Genomic DNA, 20,730 nt, shown 5'->3' on the forward strand with positions numbered 1-20,730 from the left:
GGGGGGTCAACGTAAATAGTCCGGTGGCAATTTTATGAATTGTTCAGTAGTCTTATGGCTTGGGGGTAGAAGCTGTTGAGGAGCCTTTTGGTCCTAGACTTGGCACTCCGGTACCGCTTGCCGTGTGGTAGCAGAGTAAACAATCTATAACTTGGGTGACTGGAGTCTGACAATTTTTGTATATATTTATTTTTTATTCTGATTTCTCAAGGGGTGCTGTAGCAATCTCAGCACCCCCATTTCTCACAGCTATGGTAGTGGGTGTAGAATTGATAAAGATAAACGTAGCTTGTTTAGAACCAGCGCTCCATGAAGAGCATGTCATCAATGACACCTCTCCAGCAATCTTCTCCATTTCATTCCAGGACGAGCCAATCTTTCAGTGCTCCTCATTGGTGTGATGTCTCCATGTTTTTGGTCATCCGCTCTTCCTTTACCGTCCTTCTATAGAAGAAAGGAAGTGAAACATTGTCTTTCTTTTCATGTGAGTACACCACAAGAGGATGTCAATAATCAATACATATAAGTTATTCCCCCAAAAGGTGGCAGTATGACCTAAATCAATTACCTAAACTTGTACTGGGTGTGGGGTGAGCCCAGGCAAAGTATTGAACTTTAAACTGATCACCAAAATACAACAGAACAAACATTTAAACTAATACAATGTATTAGTAGTCTGGTCCAAGGCCACAGACTTGGCTTCAAGATCAAATTAATACAGAGAGAAATGTATTTTTCCAATAATTTTATTTGACAGTTAAAAATAAGGTTGAAAATTAAATCATCTTATAAATGTACACGTCACTTGTAAAACAAGTCGTAGGCATATTTAATTATCAGAAATCTCCTAATAAATCACTTATTTTTCAAAATGACTAAATATACAGATCTTTTATACGGCTATATCCTCATTGACATCATCAAAAGCACAATTAGCATGTTTCTGCTTTGAGCTGTTAAAGGGGATGCCTCTCGATTCACCCCGGGGGGGGGGAAAAAACACTTCATTAAAATGCAATGGCTTCTTAGGATCTGAGGTTCGAGAGGAAAACAAATCACTCTACATTGTGTCCTTTAGTAGTCCACAAAATAACTCAAATAAATATCTGTGGCCATATGGCTTTTTAACCTGCTTGCTTAAGTCCACTGTATAACTGAGTCCACCTGTGTACCATAACTAATACCATTGACTATGGACACTACAGAAAGACACAAATGAAACTCCTGACCTGAACCCCAAATGATCAAACGTGTATTAGGCATACAGTACATAAATATACTTGCACGTTCTTACTAAAACCTGAAAACATAGTGTCTGATTAATTGTCTGCATTAGGGATCATATTCCTAGACAGTTGTTGAAAATGTCCAACTGCAGTGATGGGAGGTTCACAGGTCTCAGAAAAAAACCCCCAAAGAAGTCTCTTTATTCCGCTCCCTTCTGCTCCCCTGGCCTGGATCGAACCGCGGCCCTTGTGTGATGTCAATGCTCTGCGGTATCAGATTTGTCCTTACTGGCAATATCGAGCAGATCCCTCACATTGATTACAGTGAGGTTTATATTTTTATGCCGTCTCGCGTAGGGATTTGTACCTGATGTTAAACCGGCGTATCTTGTTACAGCTCTCATACGACTACAAAATTACCATAGTTGAAGCCAACATTTGAGACACATTCTGAGAAAAGTGTAACGACCCAGCTAACAGAACATGGGCCGAGATTCATTATTTTTTTTTTTACAAAAGAGGCTCTATTGCAAAGGTAGGTCTTATGCGCCCCAAATGATGTTCTAACCTCAGAGGCCGAGCCAATTCACAGAAAGTACATGATTATCATAGTGAGGTCATGCCATTAAAAGAAAGATGTTGCTACTTGAAAACACTTTTCTAGAAAGGACAACATTTCAAAACAGAGACAAAAGCAACATGAAACTCTGGACAAGGTCAAAGAAAGTTGATTGTTCAATGACAAAGCAATCTGAACATAGCAGGCTCCTACGTGAAGTTCTGCGTTTGAGAACTTTTACAATAGTCATAGCTAATGCTACGGTACACATGAAATATGGGAAGAATCAAGGTCTAGTCTGTATTGCACATAAATACATTGTAAGTTGAGAGAAATGCTTATTCAAGTTTGCATAAAATGTTCAATACATTCCCAGCACAGTATGAATCAACTGTTGAAGCTAAAAATGGATGAAGTTCAAATGATGCCTACGCAGACAAAAAAAATAAAAACCTAAAGTACAGGTCTTTCCATCTCCAGCTTAACCGTCCACCAACAAGTACGGTGTTCTAGGTTGTTGTTTTTTTAGGCCACATTTAAGGCTCGAGGGGAATTGAACTTCACTACCGTCTGGTTTGCTTCTTCGCGATCTGGCCGGCAGTCAAATGAGTGAGTAGCAGCAGTTTGTCGGGAACCCTCCTGCAAAGACACCCTCGCCCCTCTATCATCCCTACAGAGCAGTTAAAAGAGAAGATACTACTAACCCCTCATACAGGGTCAGATAGTTAAGGTTAGGATTGGGGGTCTGGTGGTTAAGGGAAACAACTCCTACCCTCTTGCCATCCCCATGGCAGCCCAGGCTCAGAGGCATATTGGGGCAGCTACTGCTCAGAGAGTCAGCTTGGCCTGGCTTTTGTTTGTGTGGGAGGAAGGGGATGGATTACGGTCTGCGTGCTGAATGGACTAAGCTCTGGTCAGCTAACTTTACGCTGGGTCGGCTGGCTGGGTCGGCTGGCTGGGGCTCAGAATCCGCATCGACAGCCGGATACAAGGGGATCCAAAATTAGCTTGACCACCCTGCTCGTGAGGAATATAGGTCCGTCTGGTGAAGCCTCGGGTTATGGGGGGAGGCAAAGTGCTTAGAGGGAGAGAGAGGTGGAAAAGCAAAAAGGCCAATGTGAAGGATAAAGGAGCACCTCAGGGGCAGTGAGGTGCCACCTGAGAAAGGCAAGCGCATGTTGTACAATTCCATGAGTGTACAAGACGTCGGGAACACCTGCTGTTTCCGTGAGACTGACCAGGTGAACGCTATGATCCCGTATTGACGTCACTTGTTAAATCCACTTCAACGTCAGTGTAGATGAAAAGGGAGGAGACTGGTTAAAAGAAGGATTTTTTTCTTAAGCCTCGAGACAAATGAGACATGGATTGTGTATGCGTGCCATTCAGAAGGTGAATGTACAAGACAAAAGATTTTAAGCGCCTTTGAACGGGGTATGGTAGTAGGTGCCAGGCGCTCCGGTTTGAGTGTGTCAAGAACTGCGACGCTGGCTAGGTTTTTCCACGCTCAACAGTTTCCTGTGTGTATCAAGAATGTTCTACCACCCAGAGGACATTCAGACAATTTGACACAACTGTGGGAAGCATTGGAGTCAACATGGGCCAGCATCCCTGTGGAACACTTTGAACAACTTGTAGAGGACATGCCCCGACGAATTTAGGCTGCAAAGGGGGGGTGCAACTAAATATTAGGAAGGTGTTCCTAATGTTTTGTACACTCGGTGTATATTAAAAACAGAGGCATACTCCAATCATCTTCACTATAGCTTTACATTTCACCTCAGGATTGTTATGTGGCACAGCATGAGGGCTGGGCTCTAATCATAGTCACGTTACAGTACATACAACAACAAAAAAATAGGTGAGGGGGACAACATGTGGAAAACAGCCATGAAAACACCACAGTAAATTTGAACTTCAACAACTGACAAGACAAACGATCGGAAGAGGCAGCAGTATACTTAGGATTTTTTTTTATAGATCTATGAAAAGATTATTCCTGATTCTAGAGAAAGAAGGCTTTAGCAGTAAAACTAGAGTTTTCCCCCTAAGATTTTGTTTTGTTTTCTTCCTTGAAGGCACACAAACTACTACGCAAATATAATCAAGTGTGCAAAAAAAGCTTATTAAAAGAATTCGAATGAGAAAAATAGTTTGTATTTCACTTGAGGGTGGATCAAGGTAGGAATCTATGATGGGGTGTGCTTTACAACCGATCCAAATTACTCTGCGATTTATATTGGCACTTAGTTACCGTTAGTGCAGACGCAGACCCCTTGCAAATGCCATGCAGTTCACACCTGCAGTGTCTCACATCTGGGGTGGGGGGCAATTCTGCTGTGATTTGGGTCATTTTTGCAGGGGGAGGAGGGTAGAGGTCTCAGTGGACAGTGTGACTCCAGAGTTAGTGTGGTGAGTGACACAGAACACCCTTCTCAGAGTGAGTGGTCTGGTCTGGCTAGATCAATCAAATCGACCAAACCTCCCACAGTGAAGTCACACATTCAAAAATATATCACACTCTTTAATGGTAGACATTGAAAAGCAGCACTTTGGAGTCTCTCCCTTCTGTTATTCATCTCTTATAATTCCCCAGATCACCTCTCCGTTTTAAAGAGCAGTGGTAAAGCCATTATCCGGGGTTCCTCGTATCCAGTCCGGTCTCTCCATCACCCCTCCTCTTCACCCCTACTCACCTGGGACCTAGTTAATGGGGGCTTGCGGGTTGACGATGACCTGGATGACAAAGTCCTTCTGGATCTTGGTGTCCTGCAGGCGGGTCTTGTCCGTGAGCAGCTTGCCCGAGAAGAACCAGCGCTGGTGGGCCGTGTCGATGTCCTCCTGGGCCTGCAGCTGCTTCTTCAGCTGCCCGATGGGGTCGGCCATGCTGGCGCTGAGGCGCAGGTCCTTGCCCGTGGAGAGGCGCACCTTGAGCTGGAACTCCTTCTTGGGGGCAGCGGTGGGCTCGGGGTTGTCACTGGGGTCCTCGTCGCTGCGCTCAGAGATCAGGTTGACCGGAGGGGCCAGGCAGTAAACGGGCAGCTGGTAGCAGCTACCTAGCTCGTCATAACACTCCGTTAGGGACCCTGGAACACACAAAGGAAAAACATGTTTGGGTTGTTAAATGTGTTATTTCACAACTGCACAGACAGTTGTCTTGACTCAGGCATGAATCAAAGAAACAGATTTTATTATCAGGTTAATAGTTGTCCAATCAGAGCATGGTGTAATATCGTCATTGTTCCAAACCAAATGTACCGACAGCCTATTCAGGTTTCATAATGTGCCCCCGGGGATGATAGCTTCCCCCATAACACAGTTCTGCAGTGTAATGCTGGCTCCATCACCATGGCATGAACCAGGTCTCGTCTGTCTGTGGTCCTCACCGTGAGGCAGTGTGATGCTGGCTCCATCCACTATGGCCTGGGCCAGCTCGTGGTCGTTGCACTCCAGGGCCACAGTGGCCGCCTTCAGGGCGTCCCATATCTCCTTGCGTCCCTCGAAGGCCGGCGCCGTGTCCCAGAACTCATCCCTCTTACTGCGGAGCTGGCCCTCCGTCATGGGGTAGTCACTCTTCCACTTGGGCTTGTCCTTCTTGAGGGGCTCATTGCGACCTGCAGGGAAGAATCAGATGTTTTTTTGTAGTATCAACCTAAAGACTATGTGCCACAATATTGTTACACAGCTTGCATTGAAACAAGTACGGTTTTAGTCACATACCTAGGTAATATACAGCAAAAAAGTATTTAGTCAGCCACCAATTGTGCAAGTTCTCCCACTTAAAAAGATGAGGCCTGTAATTTTCATCATAGGTACACCTCAACTATGACAGACGAAAGGAGAAGAAAAAAATCCAGAAAATCACATTGTAGGATTTTTCATTAATTTATTTGCAAATTATGGTGGAAAATAAGTATTTGGTCACCTACAAACAAGCAAGATTCTGGCTCTCACAGACCTGTAACTTCTTCTTTAATAAGAGGCTCCTCTGTCCTCCACACGTTACCTGTATTAATGGCACCTGTTTGAACTTGTTATCAGTATAAAAGACACCTGTCCACAACCTCAAACAGTCACACTCCAAACTCCACTATGGCCAAGACCAAAGAGCTGTCAAAGGACACCAGAAACAAAATTGTAGACCTGCACCAGGCTGGGAAGACTGGATCTGCAATAGGTAAGCAGCTTGGTTTGAAGAAATCAACTGTGGGAGCAATTATTAGGAAATGGAAGACATACAAGACCACTGATAATCTCCCTCGATCTGGGGCTCCAGATCTCACCCTGTGGGGTCAAAATGATCACAAGAACGGTGAGCAAAAATCCCAGAACCACACGGGGGGACCTAGTGAATGACCTGCAGAGAGCTGGGACCAAAGTAACAAAGCCTACCATCAGTAACACACTACGCCGCCAGGGACTCAAATCCTGCAGTGCCAGACGTGTCCCCCTGCTTAAGCCAGTACATGTCCAGGCCCATCTGAAGTTTGCTAGAGAGCATTTGGATGATCCAGAAGAAGATTGGGAGAATGTCATATGGTCAGATGAAACCAAAATAGAACTTTTTGGCGAAAACTCAACTCGTCGTGTTTGGAGGACAAAGAATGCTGAGTTGCATCCAAAGAACACCATACATACTCTGAAGCATGGGGGTGGAAACATCATGCAGAAAAACCGCCCCAAAGCAAAAGGGACCAGGACGACTGATCCGTGTAAAGGAAAGAATGAATGGGGCCATGTATCGTGAGATTTTGAGTGAAAACGTCCTTCCATCAGCAAGGGCATTGAAGATGAAACGTGGCTGGGTCTTTCAGCATGACAATGATCCCAAACACATCGCCCGGGCAGCGAAGGAGTGGCTTCGTAAGAAGTATTTCACGGTCCTGGAGTGGCCTAGCCAGTCTCCAGATCTCAACCCCATAGAAAATCTTTGGAGGGAGTTGAAAGTCCGTGTTGCCCAGCAACAACCCCAAAACATCACTGCTCTAGAGGAGATCTGCATGGAGGAATGGGCCAAAATACCAGCAACAGTGTGTGAAAACCTTGTGAAGACTTACAGAAAACATTTGACCTCCGTCATTGCCAACAAAGGGTATGTAACAAAGTATTGAGATAAGTATTTGGTCAAAAACAAAAGTTTATTTTCCACCATAATTTGCAAATAAATTCATTAAAAATCCTACAATGTGATTTTCTGGATTTTATTTCTCATTTTGTCTGTCATAGTTGAAGTGTACCTATGACGAAAATTACAGGCCTCTCATCTTTTTAAGTGGGAGAACTTGCAGAATTGGTGGCTGACTAAATACTTTTTTGCCCCACTGTACATTGGGTGGGAGGGGTCCTTGTGTGCACTGACGGTAATACCATATACCCCGATATGGTACAGGAACAATATGAAACATTTAGCCGTGCCCAACCCTAGTGCCGATACCCATTATAGCCTATACATTACCAGGGTTCGTTCTGAATCAAAAGTGGCTTAGGTGGTGGGCATGGCAGGGGGCACGGCTAAATGTTCACACAGCACATCTTGGCAGCGTAGAGAAAACGATTGAATTTTTAAAGCCAATTTCTAGCATTTCCACAAATTTCCCCAACGAGCTAAGAAAAAAGAAAAATCCTCAAATTCTATGCATTTTGCCATGGCTAATGCAGTGTTGTTTGCTTAAACAATCTATTCACCTTGACTGTCTAGCTTTTATTTTGGTGATTGTAACATGCTCACCACACCTCTCGCGTTACTTCGCGGGAGTTCCAAATAAATTGACACATATATTGTTAGTCAATAATTTCATCCAAACCGCTCACACGCGTCAACGAGCGCCTGGGCACTAAAATAGAAGTTGGTTCTATTTTTGATGCTTGACGCGCTGCAAGTCCCACCTCTCCCATCTCCTCATTGGTTTTTAGGAGCATATATCCATGCGGGTGATTGAAAGCTGAACTGAGGTCCACACACCAGTCCAGTTTGTGGTGGTAATGCACCTTAAAAAGTTGGTTGCCAACCGCCATAAAGTCCACAGAAAAAGAAGAGTGAAGGAGGAGAGATTACTAGAAACTAACAAGGTTTACCTTTTTATCTGTGGATTAATTGTCAGAGTAGAGGACCTTGTGCATTTCAGGTAAAATAACAGCCCAATGTTTATATCCCAGGACAAATTAGCTACCAAGAGAAAGCTAGTTAGCTAAATTGCCATGAGTGGTTTCATGCATTTCAACCTGTCCCAAATTAATATAGTTGGTTCAGAGTTTGCTTTGATATTTCAACCTGCGTGTCCTGATGGCGTCTGGTGTGGCTGGACAAAATCACAATACGTGCCATGGCGCACTCGCGTGCCCAGTCTAATCAGCATGTTAATTCTCAAATATTAGAATAAAAATATATAGATGATCTTTTCTACAGTATGTGTTTTAGTCATTTAAGTTGATGCCATGGCAACGTTAGCTAGCTAAACTCATGCGCAGAAACACGTCATCAGGTCTAACGGTACAGGCCGTCAAATCAGAGGCAATCCTTTGATATAAAGTTGTTTTTGACCAAAACAACGTGCCAGTTTGTCACTTTCACAAGGTCGGAGTAATAACATGTACTTAAGACATTGGCTCAAATCCAGGTTGTGCCTTTAGGAAGAATATCACTTCTCTCTGACTTCTCAAACCCCAAACCCAGGCCTGGTCTGGTCTGCTTGGTATGTTTTGCAAGAGTTCCCGGAAGTCTGGTGATGCTGCCCCTCTGAGTTTACAATCTCTGTGGTTAAGTTGCACATCATTGTTTTCAACATGTGTGAGTTTAGCTAGCTAACGTTGCCATGACGTCGCCTACAAGTGTGAGCTGGGATTTCTATTGGAGAAGCAGTTTTTGCCTAACTGTATTGTGTAACCAGATTTTTCTGCTATTGAAAGCATGTAAATTCAACAACAAAATTTGGGGTGGGAAAAACTTTCAGTGTAAACATAAAATGACTCTCCTTCACTGTAGCCAACGTGAGTAAAACATTTAAACGTGTTAACCCTCGCAAGGCTGCAGGCCCAGACGGCATCCCCGGCCGAGTCCTCAGAGCATGCAGCTGCTGGTGTGTTTACAGTCATATTCAATCAATCCTAAACCCAGTCTGCTGTCCCCACATGCTTCAAGAGTGCCACCATTGTTCCTGTTCCCAAAAAAGCTAAGGTAACTGAGCTAAATGACTACTGCCCTGTAGCACTCACTTCTGTCATCAAGTGCTTTGAGAGACTAGTCAAGGACCATATCACCTCCACACTACCTGACACCCTAGACCCACTCCAATTTGCTTACCGCTGCAATAGGTCCACAGACGACGCAATCACCATTACACTGCACACTGCCCTAACCCATCTGGACAAGAGGAATACCTATGTAAGAATGCTGTTCATTGGCTACAGCTCAGCATTTAACACCATAGTACCCTCCAAACTCGTCATTAACCTCGAGACCCTGGGTCTCGACTCCGCCCTGTGTAACTGGATCCTGGACTTCCTGACGGGCCGCCCCCAGGTGGTGAGGGTAGGTAACAACATCTCCAGCCCGCTGATCCTCAACACTGGGTCCCCACAAGGGTGCGTTCTCAGCCCTGTCCTGTACTCCCTGTTCACCCACGACTGCGTGGCCATGCACGCCTCCAACTCAATCATCAAGTTTGCAGACGACACTACAGTGGTGGGCTTGATTACCAACAACGACGAGACGGCCTACAGGGAGGAGGTGAGGGCCCTCGGAGTGTGGTGTCAGGAAAATAACCTCACACTCAACGTCAACAAAACGAGATGATTGTGGACTTCAGGAAAACAGCAGAGGGAGCAGCCCCCCTATCCACATCGATGGGACAGTAGTGAAGAAGGTGGAAAGTTTTAAGTTCCTTGGCGTACACATCACGGACAAACTGAAAGGGTCCACCCACACAGACAGCGTGGTGAAGAATGCGCAGCAGCGCCTCTTCAACCTCAGGAGGCTGAAGAAATTCAGTTTGTCACCAAAAGCACTCACAAACTTCTACAGATGCACAATCGAGAGCATCCTGTCGGGCTGCATCACCGCCTGGTACGGCAGCTGCTCCACCCATAACCATAAGGCTCTCCAGAGGGTAGTGAGGTCTGCACAACGCATCACCGGGTGCAAACTACCTGCCCTCCAGGACACCTACACCACCCGATGTCACAGGCAGGCCAAAAAGATCATCAAGGACAACAACCACCCGAGCCACTGTCTGTTCACCCCGCTATCACCCAGATGACGAGGTCAGTACAGGTGCATCAACGCGGGGACCGAGAGACTGAAAAACAGCTTCTATCTCAAGACCATCAGACTGTTAAACAGCCATCACTAACATTGAGTGGCTGCTGCCAACATACTGACTCAACTCTAGCCACTTTTATAATGGAAAAATTGATGTGGCTAGTGATGAATTTGATTACTTAATATAATGCTTACATACCCTACATTACTCATCTCATATGCATCTACTGCATCTTGCCTATGTCGTTTGGGCACCACTCATTCATATATTTTTATGTACATATTCTTATTCATTCCTTTACACTTGTGTGTATAAGGTAGTTGTGAAATTGTTAGGTTTTATTACTTGTTAGATATTACTGCGTGGCCGGAACTAGAAGCACAAGCATTTCGCTACACTCGCATTAACATCTGCTAACCATGTGTATGTGACAAATACAATTTGATTTGAACAACTCTCAAAGTTACATCCGAGGCATGTCCAAGGAATCCACGTAATAAACATGTACTTTCTATAAACAAGCACTTTCTATAACACATTTTCAAGTAGAACGGACTACACAGTAGAAAGGTAACAAGACTTCAATACCGGCAGCCATTGATTTGATAAAGCCATTCATATTTATACAAAAACCTTTTGATTTTCGATGCAAGGTGAATAATAACCTAGTAAAATAATGTTTGAGGGGGCTTTACCATGTGGAAAGAGAGCAAAAAATGTGGTGTCAATGCCTGGTATAGCATGACATTATAATAGGATATTCAATAGCCTCCGTAAAATAAGGTCATAGTACCAGACACATGAAAAGGCTAGAGTCCTTAAAACTGCCCTACAAAAGATACTCGGGAAGCTGATAGACATGACATTGCTCTGGCTATGCCACAGGCTGCCGTGGCAGCGGTAGATATTCCATGAGGACTAATACACCTATAATCCATTCCTCATCAACATAATAACAAAGTCCTCCCCTCTTTGCCAGAACCAGGGCAGAAAGGTGAGCCATAAAACATCATTCCAGTGTTAAATTGCTATATTGTAATTTACTTCGCCGCCATGGCCTATTTATTGCCTTACCTCCCTTATCCTACCTCATTTGCACACACTGTATAGACTTTTTCTACTGTATGTTTGTTTTACTCCATGTGTAACTCTGTGTTGTTGCATGTGTCGCACTGCTTTGCTTTATTCTTGGCCAGGTCACAGTTGTAAATGAGAGCTTGTTCTCAGCTAGCCTACCTGGTTAAATAAAAGGTGAAAAAAAACTGAGTGATCTAAACTCTGCACATTTGCATGCGAGAGCAAAGGAGGCATTCCGAGCATACAGTGGAGTTGAATGCCTGAATATTTCCCTTTCTGTGCCATTCCCGGTCCAGATATTGCTTGGCACCCTCGTCGTTGCACCGGGTACACAAAGTATGGGAGTTGTGCATTCCTATTCCCCAAACGTCTCGCTTGGCACTGATACAACAGTTAACAAGATATTTACGGAGTGTTTGGGCCTGCCCGTCTGGAGAATCTCTCTCTACATTGCTGCCCCCCCCAAACACACACCCACCCTATCAATGTTTATAATTAGGGCATGCAGACAGTACTGCACATGTACATCTGAAACATTAGCCGTGCTTAGCATTGGATTAGCACTGCACACCTCGCGGAGCAGCCCTGCCAGGAAAACACTTTTCAGCACCAGGCTAGCCCAGCATACAGAGCTTCTAAAGTGCATCCTGTCTCGGTCTGTAACACATAACCTAAAGGAGAGACGGCTTAATTGGACTCCGGCAGACAAGTGGCTCTCAGAATGGCAGAGAGAGGAGGGTCCCCAGTCTCCCAGGACATTGTGCCAAACTGAGCAGCTGGGTTTTAGTCGGCACCGAAGCGTGGCTTCGGCACAGACTGCCGCAGGTACTAAATAGGCCTAAGCCAGGTTAGCTTGCACCCGAGCGAGCATTTAAACAGGTTCAAAGAAAGGAGAATATGGAGCCGATGATTGTGGTCCTAAAATGACCAGCTAGAGGTCTTGCTGGTCTTCATTGTCAAGTAGGCAAACTAAGGGCATCAAGGAGGGGCAACAAAGACAGTTGCCAAGTATCTAAAAGGTTGCCTTTCCTCCAAACAAATTATTTATAGTGCAGGCAGCTTACAAGGAGTAACTAAATCTAGGGGGGGACACGCTGTAGGATTTGTAGGGCGTGTAACGTTGGGTCTTCCTACTAGCACTCAGGCAGGGTGGTGGACAAGTCTACAAGAGCTGTTGGATTAGGCAGCACACAGGACCAAGACACACAGCTGTGTGTGTAACACTATGATGACGTAAGGGACACGATACATGTTCAACTCAACATACAGGCTAATAAGTCTTGGAAAAAAAGACCGGAAGACTTACCAGTCATCATATACAGAGCCTTCAGAAAGTATTTACGCCCCTTGACTTTCCCCACATTTTGTTGTGCTACATCCTGAATTTAACATGGATCAAATTTAAGATTTTGGTCACTGGGCTACACATGTCAAAGTGGAGTCAATAAGTATTATGGCAAGCATAAACAAGTTCAGGAGTAAATGTGCTTAACAAGCCACAAGTTGAATGGCTGTGATAGGAGGAAAGGGAAGATGGCGCAACAGCATTGTAGTTACACCACAATACTAAGCTAATTGACAGAGTGAAAAGGAAGCCTGTACAGAATTTGAATAAATATTCCAAAACATGCATCCTGTTTGCAACAAGGCACTAAAGTATACTGCAAAAAAGTGTGGCAAAGCAATTAAACTTTGTCCTTGAATACAAAGTGTTATGTTTGGGGCAAATCCAATACATTACCGAGTACTACTTGCCATATTTTCAAGCATGGTGGTGGCTGCACATTGTTCTGGGCAATGTTGCTTTGAAGTTGCGTACGTGTGCTTCTCCCCTCAGACTGCCATCCAGAAGAAATATTAACCAGCGCAGAGAAGCACCCGGCTGAACAACTCAACTTAGAGTTTTCCCCTTTAGTTACCACCATTAACATTTCGCTCTACTGTGGGAATTGTGCAAGAGACAATGCAATATTAGCCACTTTCAATGTAACATACCGAAAAACAAAAATGAACTTTGTAATAGTATTCTAAACTAACGGTGTAAGAGATTATTGTAGACAGAGCGCATTGGATTAGGATTCTATTGCATTGACAGGCATAAATCAGGCCTGTACTCTACACAGACCGGTATGCCATAACCAATCAGAGCTGCAGTAGGCCTATATGCAAATAGCCATCGCTATATATGGATCTGTGCAATTCAATTTGAACTGGACTGTGTTTACAGCATGAGTGGTTGTGAGTTCATGCACATGTTTTGACAGACGCATGTAGCAACCTGTGCACATTTGATAATTTTCTTTGCTAGTTAGTGAGTTATTATCCCAGTTCTAGCTCATTTCTAGTTAACAATGGGGCAGTGGTTGCTTCCTACAAGAGCACAAAATGTGTGCATTTCTAGCTCTTTGAAAAGCAAGTCAGGTAAAGAGCTTTTTTCTATGTCTTAAAGGGGCAGTGTATTTTGAGACGGTCTTGAATTAGGTAAGTGGCCAATAGGCAGAGGGTAGCACAATTTTTCTGATTGTCTAATAATGGGGTAAGGGAATAATGCATTTTCCTTTGTAAAATGATTTCTTGCATTCAACATTTTCAGTCACCTTGTCTGAAGGACACGTGGATACACAGATTGTCAGGCCCTGCATGTTTTTCTCTCTCGTTTTTTTCTCTGTAGTCTCATGGAATGTAGGCCTACATTGAATACCACACATTTACTGGTACTGTTGCCTGAGTGATAGAACAGCATAGTGATAGAACATTTCCATATTAAAATGTCACGAGATGCATTTTTTCTCCATTGTTTTTGATGGTAAGCCACCCTGGAAGGCCAACATTATGATCAAATAGCCACAGTATCCTACTTGGCCACTGTTAAAAGTGTAACTTAGAGTGGGTACAGTCTTAGCGTTCACAGTAAACACACGCCTGAAGTTGCACAGAATTCTGCACTCAGCAGACCTGAAATTTGCTCAGTGCAGAATTTTTTTCTGAGGGAACATTAGTTATGGGTATGCTTGTAATCGTTAAGGAATGGAGTTTTTCCCAGGATAAAAAAAAGAGAAAGCTAAGCACATGAAAAATCCTAGAGGAAAACCGTGTTCAGTCTGCTTTCCATCACACACTGGGAGATTTCTGCAGGATAATAAACTAAAACACAAGGACAAATCTACACGAGTTGCTTACCCAGAAGACGGGGAATGTTCCTGAGTGGCCGAGTTACAGTTTGGACTTCAAATCTGCTTGAAAATATATGGCAAGACTGGAAAAATGGTTGCCTAGCAATGATAAACAACCAATTTGACAGCCCTTGAAGAACTTATAAGATACTACACAATCCAGGTGTGCAAAGCTCTTAGACTTACCCAGAACGACGCACGGCTGTAACCGCTGCCAAAGGTGATTCTAACATGTATTGACTCCGGGGTGTGAATGAGATATTTCAATCGTGTTTTCACTTTGTTATTATGGGGTATTGTGTGTAGATGGGCGAGGTAAAAAAACACATTTAATCCATTCTGAATTCAGGCTGTAACAACAAAATGTGGAACAACTTAAGAGGTATGAATACTTTCTGAAGGCACTGTAGCCTAGACTAGGCCTTTGGAAAAAGTCTATAGACTAGGCTAATGTGTAGTCTTGATTACCAGTTAACTGATTTAGCAACACAATCCAGCAAATAGTTCAGAAATGTTTACGGCCCATTTGCAGGTGTGCGGATGAGAGCATCTCCTCTGGCCACCCATCGTGAATCAGTGTTGCCAAAGCATTGGAGACACATTGCAGCCACATGACGCAATAAGCAGGGTGTGCTCCTCATGTGGGGCTTGTAAAAGTTGTTCAATGGGTTGAGGTTATGATGGGGCAGATAACGCCACACTTGGGTGTTGGTGAAATGCATTGTACAGACATGGTTGCATTACAGAACATAACTTTTCAGGACATGAAGAAATAGCCCACTGCTACAGGCTGTTAAAAAGCATGATCTTGGGTGCAAATTAATAAGTTACAATCATAGCCCCCCCCCCCCGGATGCTACTAAATACAGGGTGGATTTCTGTGCCTGGAGACCTACAGCCTGCTTTCACCTCTGCAATGTCAACATTGAAGTAGGTCAATTTCAGCCCTGAACCAACAGAGCTGAAAAGCATATCCGCAAGACTAGGAAGTATCCCTTTCACATATACAGTACTGCCATATAGGAATAAATTATATGAAAGTCAAAACCGTTTCAAGTAGAAACACAGCCCCAGTGACATACTGGATAATCTTCACCACCCGATGAAGGGCCTTGCAGTCGTGGACGGCACTTTCCCATACCAGGCTGTGATGCAACCCATCAGGATTCTCTCGATGGTGCAGCGGTAGTATATGGAAGAGGACCCGGGGTGGCATGCCAGATTTCTTCAGCCGCCTTAGGAAGTAGAGGCGCTGTTACACCCTCTTGACAAGAGTGGTGGCGTTGGTCCATGGTCTGGGATGTAGATGCAGAGAAACTTAATCTACTGCAGTCCCGTTGATGTGGACCGAGGCGAGTTCCCTCCTCTGCTTCCTGAAGTTAACAATCAAGTCTTTTGTTCTGCTGACATTGGAGGAAGAGGTTTCTGTCCCACAATGCCAGTTTTCTTACCTCCTCCCTATAGACTGACTTGTTGTTGTTGGTTAGCAGGCTGACAATCATGGTTTCTTCAGCAAACTTGGGAGTTGGTGTCGTGCAAAGCCACGCAGTCATGGGTGAACGGGAGAGGGCAGAGGACACCCCCCCTGGGGGGCCCATGTGTTAAGAGTCAGCGTGAAGGAAGTGTTGTTGCCAATCCTCACAGCCTGTGGTCTGCCTTTCAGGAAGTCCTTGGAGGGAACAATAGTGTTGAATGCTGAACTGTAGTCAATGAACAGCATTCTCACATAGGTGTTCATCTTGTACAGACGTGTTTGGGCCGTGTGAACAGCGATGGAAATGGCATCTTCCGTGGATCTGTTGAAGCAGTAGGCAAATTGGGGTGGGTCCAGTGTGCCTGGCATGCTGACCATGACCATCCCTGTTATTATCTATGCAGTCATTTTAATAACTCTACCTACATGTACATATTACCTCGACTAACAGGTACCCCCTGTATATAGCCTCGCTCTTTAGGTATTTTCTTAAAACTGCATTGTTGGTTAAGTAAACACTTCACTGTAAGGTCTACACCCGTTGTATTCGGAGCATGTGACAAACATGTTATTTGATTTGACCAGCCTCCCGAAGCACTTCATGACGACAAGGGTGCATGCGCGGGGCGATAGTAATTTGCCCATGTCACCTCGGTTTTCTTGGGAAAAGAGATGATTGTGGTCTCCTTGAAGAGAGTGGGGACTACAACCTGGTATAGGTTGAAGATGTATGAGAAGATGCCCGCCTGTCAGCACACACGCTGGGGACGCAGCAAGGGATGCCATCTGAGCCAGTGGCTTTGTGAGAAATTCCGTGAATACTCACATCAGCCTCAAAGAGCGAAAGCGCCTGGTCATCCGGAACAGCGAGAGCCTTTCTGGATGGCTCAGTATCGTCTGCCTTAAAGCGAGCATAGAATTTGTTAAGCTCGTCTGGGAGGGAGGCGTCAGTGGGCATCACACAGCTGGATTTGCCTTTGTAGCCTGTGATAGCCTGTTGTCCTTGCCACATGCATCGCAAGTCAGTTGTTGACTTGCTGTCCCCAGTCCACCTGGCCATGCTGCTGCTCTAGTTTCAACTTCCACCTGACTGTGCTGCTGCTCCAGTTTCAACTGTTCTGCCTTATTATTATTATTCGACCATGCTGGTCATTTATGAACATTTGAACATCTTGGCCATGTTCTGTTATAATCTCCACCCGGCACAGCCAGAAGAGGACTGGCCACCCCACATAGCCTGGTTCCTCTAGGTTTCTTCCTAGGTTTTGGCCTTTCTAGGGAGTTTTTCCTAGCCACCGTGCTTCTACACCTGCATTGCTTGCTGTTTGGGGTTTTAGGCTGGGTTTCTGTACAGCACTTTGAGATATCAGCTGATGTACGAAGGGCTATATAAATAAATTTGATTTGATTTGAACATCGATTCAAGTTTGAGTTTGTATTGTCTTTTTGCGTCCTTAAAGGATTTCCAGAGCTCGTACCTGCTTGCCTTGTACGGGTTGCACACCACCGAGCCAAAGTTCTTTCTGCTGACATTGAATACTGCAGTACGGGCTCTCATTTTTACTGCATTGTCGGAACTAGAAGCACAAGCATTTCGCTACACTCGCATTAACATCTGCTAACCATGTGTATATGACAAATAAAATTTGATTTGATTTGATTCATCGTGCTACGGATTGGTCTGTTGATCCAGGGTATGTCTGGATTGTTATTTTGGTTACATCAACACATTTCCTAATGAAGCCTGTGACTGACAATGCACATTGAATGTACAAAATACTAGGAACACCTACTCCTTCCATGACAGACTGACCAGGTGAACGCTATGATCCTTTATTGATGTCACTCGTTAAATCCACTTCAAAAATCTGTGTAGATGAAGGGGAGGAGACCGGTTTAAGATACATTTTTAAGCCTTGAGACATGGATTGTGCCTTTGAACGGGGTATGGTAGATGCCAGACGCACCAGTTTGAGTGTGTCAATAACTGCAACGCTGCTGGGATTTTCAAGCTCAACAGTTTCCTGTGTGTATCAAGAATGGTCTACCACCCAAAGGACATCCAGCCAACTTGACACAACTGTGGGAAGCATTGGTGTCAACATGGGCCAGCATCCCTTTGGAACATTTGACACCTTGCAGTCCATGCAGAACAAACTGAGGATGTTGAGGGCAAAGGTGGTGCAATGCTATTTATTTATTTAACCTTTATTTAACTAGGCAAGTCAGTTAAGAACAAATTCTTATTTACAATGACGGCCTGCCAAAAGGCAAAAGACATCCTACGGGGATGGGGGCTGAGATTTAAAAAAAAAAAAAAAAAGGACAAAACACACATCCCGACAAGAGAGACAACACTACATAAAGAGACACCTAAGACAACAACATAGCAAGGCAGCAACACATGACGACACAGCATGGTAGCAGCACAAAACATGGTACAAACATTATTGCGCAGTCAACAGCACGAATGTCAAGAAGATCGAGACAACAATACATCACACAAAGCAGCCACAACTGTCAGTAAGAGTGTCCATGATTGAGTCATTGAATGAAGAGATAAAACTGTCTAGTTTGAGTGTTTGTTGCTGCTCGTTCCAGTCGCTAGCTGCAGCGAACTGAAATGAGGAGCGAACCAGGGATCTGATTACTTTGGGGACCTTTAACAGAATGTGACTGGCAGAACGGGTGTTGTATATGGAGGATGAGGGCTGCAGTAGATATCTCAGATAGGGGGAGGGGGGAGTGAGGCCTAAGAGGGTTTTATAAATAAGCATCAACCAGTGGGTCTTGCGACAGGTATACAGAGATGACCAGTTTACAGAGTAGAGTGCAGTGATGATTCCTATAAGGAGCATTGGTGGCAAATCTGATGGCCGAATGGTAAAGAACATCTAGCCGCTCGAGAGCACCCTTACCTGCCAATCTATAAATTATGTCTCCATAATCTAGCATGGGTAGGATGGTTATCTGAATCAGGGTTAGTTTGGCAGCTGGGGTGAAAAAGGAGCGATTACAATAGAGGAAACCAAGTCTAGATTTAACTTTAGCCTGCAGCTTTGATATGTGCTCAGAGAAGGACAGTGTACCATCAAGCCATACTCCCAAGTACTTGTATGAGGTGACTACCTCTAGCTCTAAAGTAGTAATCACACCTGTGGGGAGAGGGGAACAGGGAAATTCCCTGGCGTTTTGATGACCATGTAACTCTTTCAGACAAGGTGACTTATCAATATATTCGGCTATATTTACTCTCATATTCAAAAATTCAAATTAGCATCAAAGTAGACATCATGCAAGACTACAAATGCCTGCAAGCTCCTGCACGTCATCTCTAGCTAAACACCTTTGCTAACAGGCATTGTGTCGATTTTAAAACTTGCAAAAGACAGCTTGCAGAATTGTAAATTTAAAGAAATGTTGCCAATTTAATAATTACTAAATGTAGCTAACAGATAGTTAATCCCAGCCTCAATTTGGCAGTGTCGTTCAGATCATCATAGCATTTGTAGTTCTTTATGATAACAGTTGCAAATATGGCTGTCTTTCTTGGGGGGGTAAAATACAGTTGAATATATTAACAAGTCACCTTGTCCTAGAGAGATTTTAGCAAAACGGTTAGCCAAGGTTAGCAAAACGTCACGCCAGGGTAAGCCTACAAGAAGCACAGTCCTTATTTTACCTATGCGTTTCTAAAAATCCACTATGGGAAAAATATATGGTGGAAAAACGATTGGAACCATTTCATTGTTTGACCGCTAGGTTTTATGGGTTTTAAGACTCATGTGGTAGGTACTATTGGGTATGCACTACACTTGAGAACCTAAGGAGAAGCTCCTATTGAACAGTATTATTGCACTGGACCGGGGAATTAGTAATTACATGGGTATGGCACTACAATGCACGATCTGGTAAACACTTACCATGCAATGAAATGAACTTGGTTTGTATTCGACTCACTCGAGATAACCAAACGAATCCTCGTTAACTTACCTCCACGTTTTCGGTGTGTCCTTCCACCGCTCCTGGATGAACCGTGGCCCTGTGTGTCCTCGCGTTCTCTCCCAACACATCCTCCCATGATTTGTATCAGATGGCTAACTATGTCGGGGCCCCATCATTAACCAACCACTAGCTGGTTCCAAAACAAATATATACAGATCCACTGTACAAAATTCACGAGGTCAAGTTAATTATCTTGATAGATGAATCCACAGAGTAACCGAGGTAATGTGCACGCTGGTCGAACAACTAGCTAACAAGCACGGAAGCTAGCTAGCTAACAAGCTCAATAGTACGCTAGCTATCTCCGTTTTATTATTGTTTGATGTGATCCAACGTTTCAAAAGCAGTAGTCACGTGCAGAATGTCTAGCCAGCTAAATTGGATAAAAGTGTCAACAATCATTGATTGCGTTATAGTTCAACGCTAGACATTCCTCTATAAATACAAATTTAGACAGGTTCGCTTTCTTTGTAGCCAACAGTTAAGCAACTTTCTTGCTAGCTAATAAATTAGTAAGCAGAATTCTATGCACTAGCGACCGGGTAAATATTGTAAACATATAGCTAACTAACTTAGATAAAACAATTGATTGTGTATATGGAGAATTTCCAACCCTTCTCATTTTTGTCAGCCTGGTTTTAAATCCCCCTTCCCTTTCTGGTGCAGATAGAAACACTAACTTTTTACGCCTGCGCGTTCTCGGGGGGAAGGGGGTCAAACGATTGAAAGTTTGTTTTTAAATGTTATTTTATGTTTCTTCAGAGAAAATATAATTGTAATGATGCTCTATGTTTTTTGTTTTGTTATTGTATTGTAATTCGAAATTGTATTGGAAAAAAATCTAAATAATATTGAAAGTCCACAACCTTGCTAAAAATGTACTTGCTACATTTAGCAGATGCATGGGCCAAGTAATTAAATACAATATAATATTTACAACAAACAAAGTTGTCTTTGG

The 20,730-nt window shown here is 43.9% G+C and overlaps 1 protein-coding gene across 1 annotated transcript; it reads right to left on the reverse strand.

Annotated features, from left to right (window-relative positions):
• Nucleotides 1-3,210: 3,210 nt before the first annotated feature.
• On the reverse strand, nucleotides 3,211-20,476 carry LOC112224230 (ubiquitin domain-containing protein 1). Its single transcript, XM_024387650.2, has 3 exons — nucleotides 19,761-20,476; nucleotides 5,172-5,399; nucleotides 3,211-4,871 (listed from the first exon to the last, which is right to left on the reverse strand). Exons 1-3 carry the CDS (start codon nucleotides 19,846-19,848, stop codon nucleotides 4,489-4,491), a joined length of 699 nt encoding a protein of 232 aa, XP_024243418.1. The 5' UTR covers nucleotides 19,849-20,476; the 3' UTR covers nucleotides 3,211-4,488.
• Between the last annotated feature and the right edge of the window lie 254 nt (nucleotides 20,477-20,730).

The sequence above is a fragment of the Oncorhynchus tshawytscha genome, linkage group LG25, assembly GCF_018296145.1.
Source record: "Oncorhynchus tshawytscha isolate Ot180627B linkage group LG25, Otsh_v2.0, whole genome shotgun sequence".
NCBI lineage: Eukaryota > Metazoa > Chordata > Actinopteri > Salmoniformes > Salmonidae > Oncorhynchus > Oncorhynchus tshawytscha.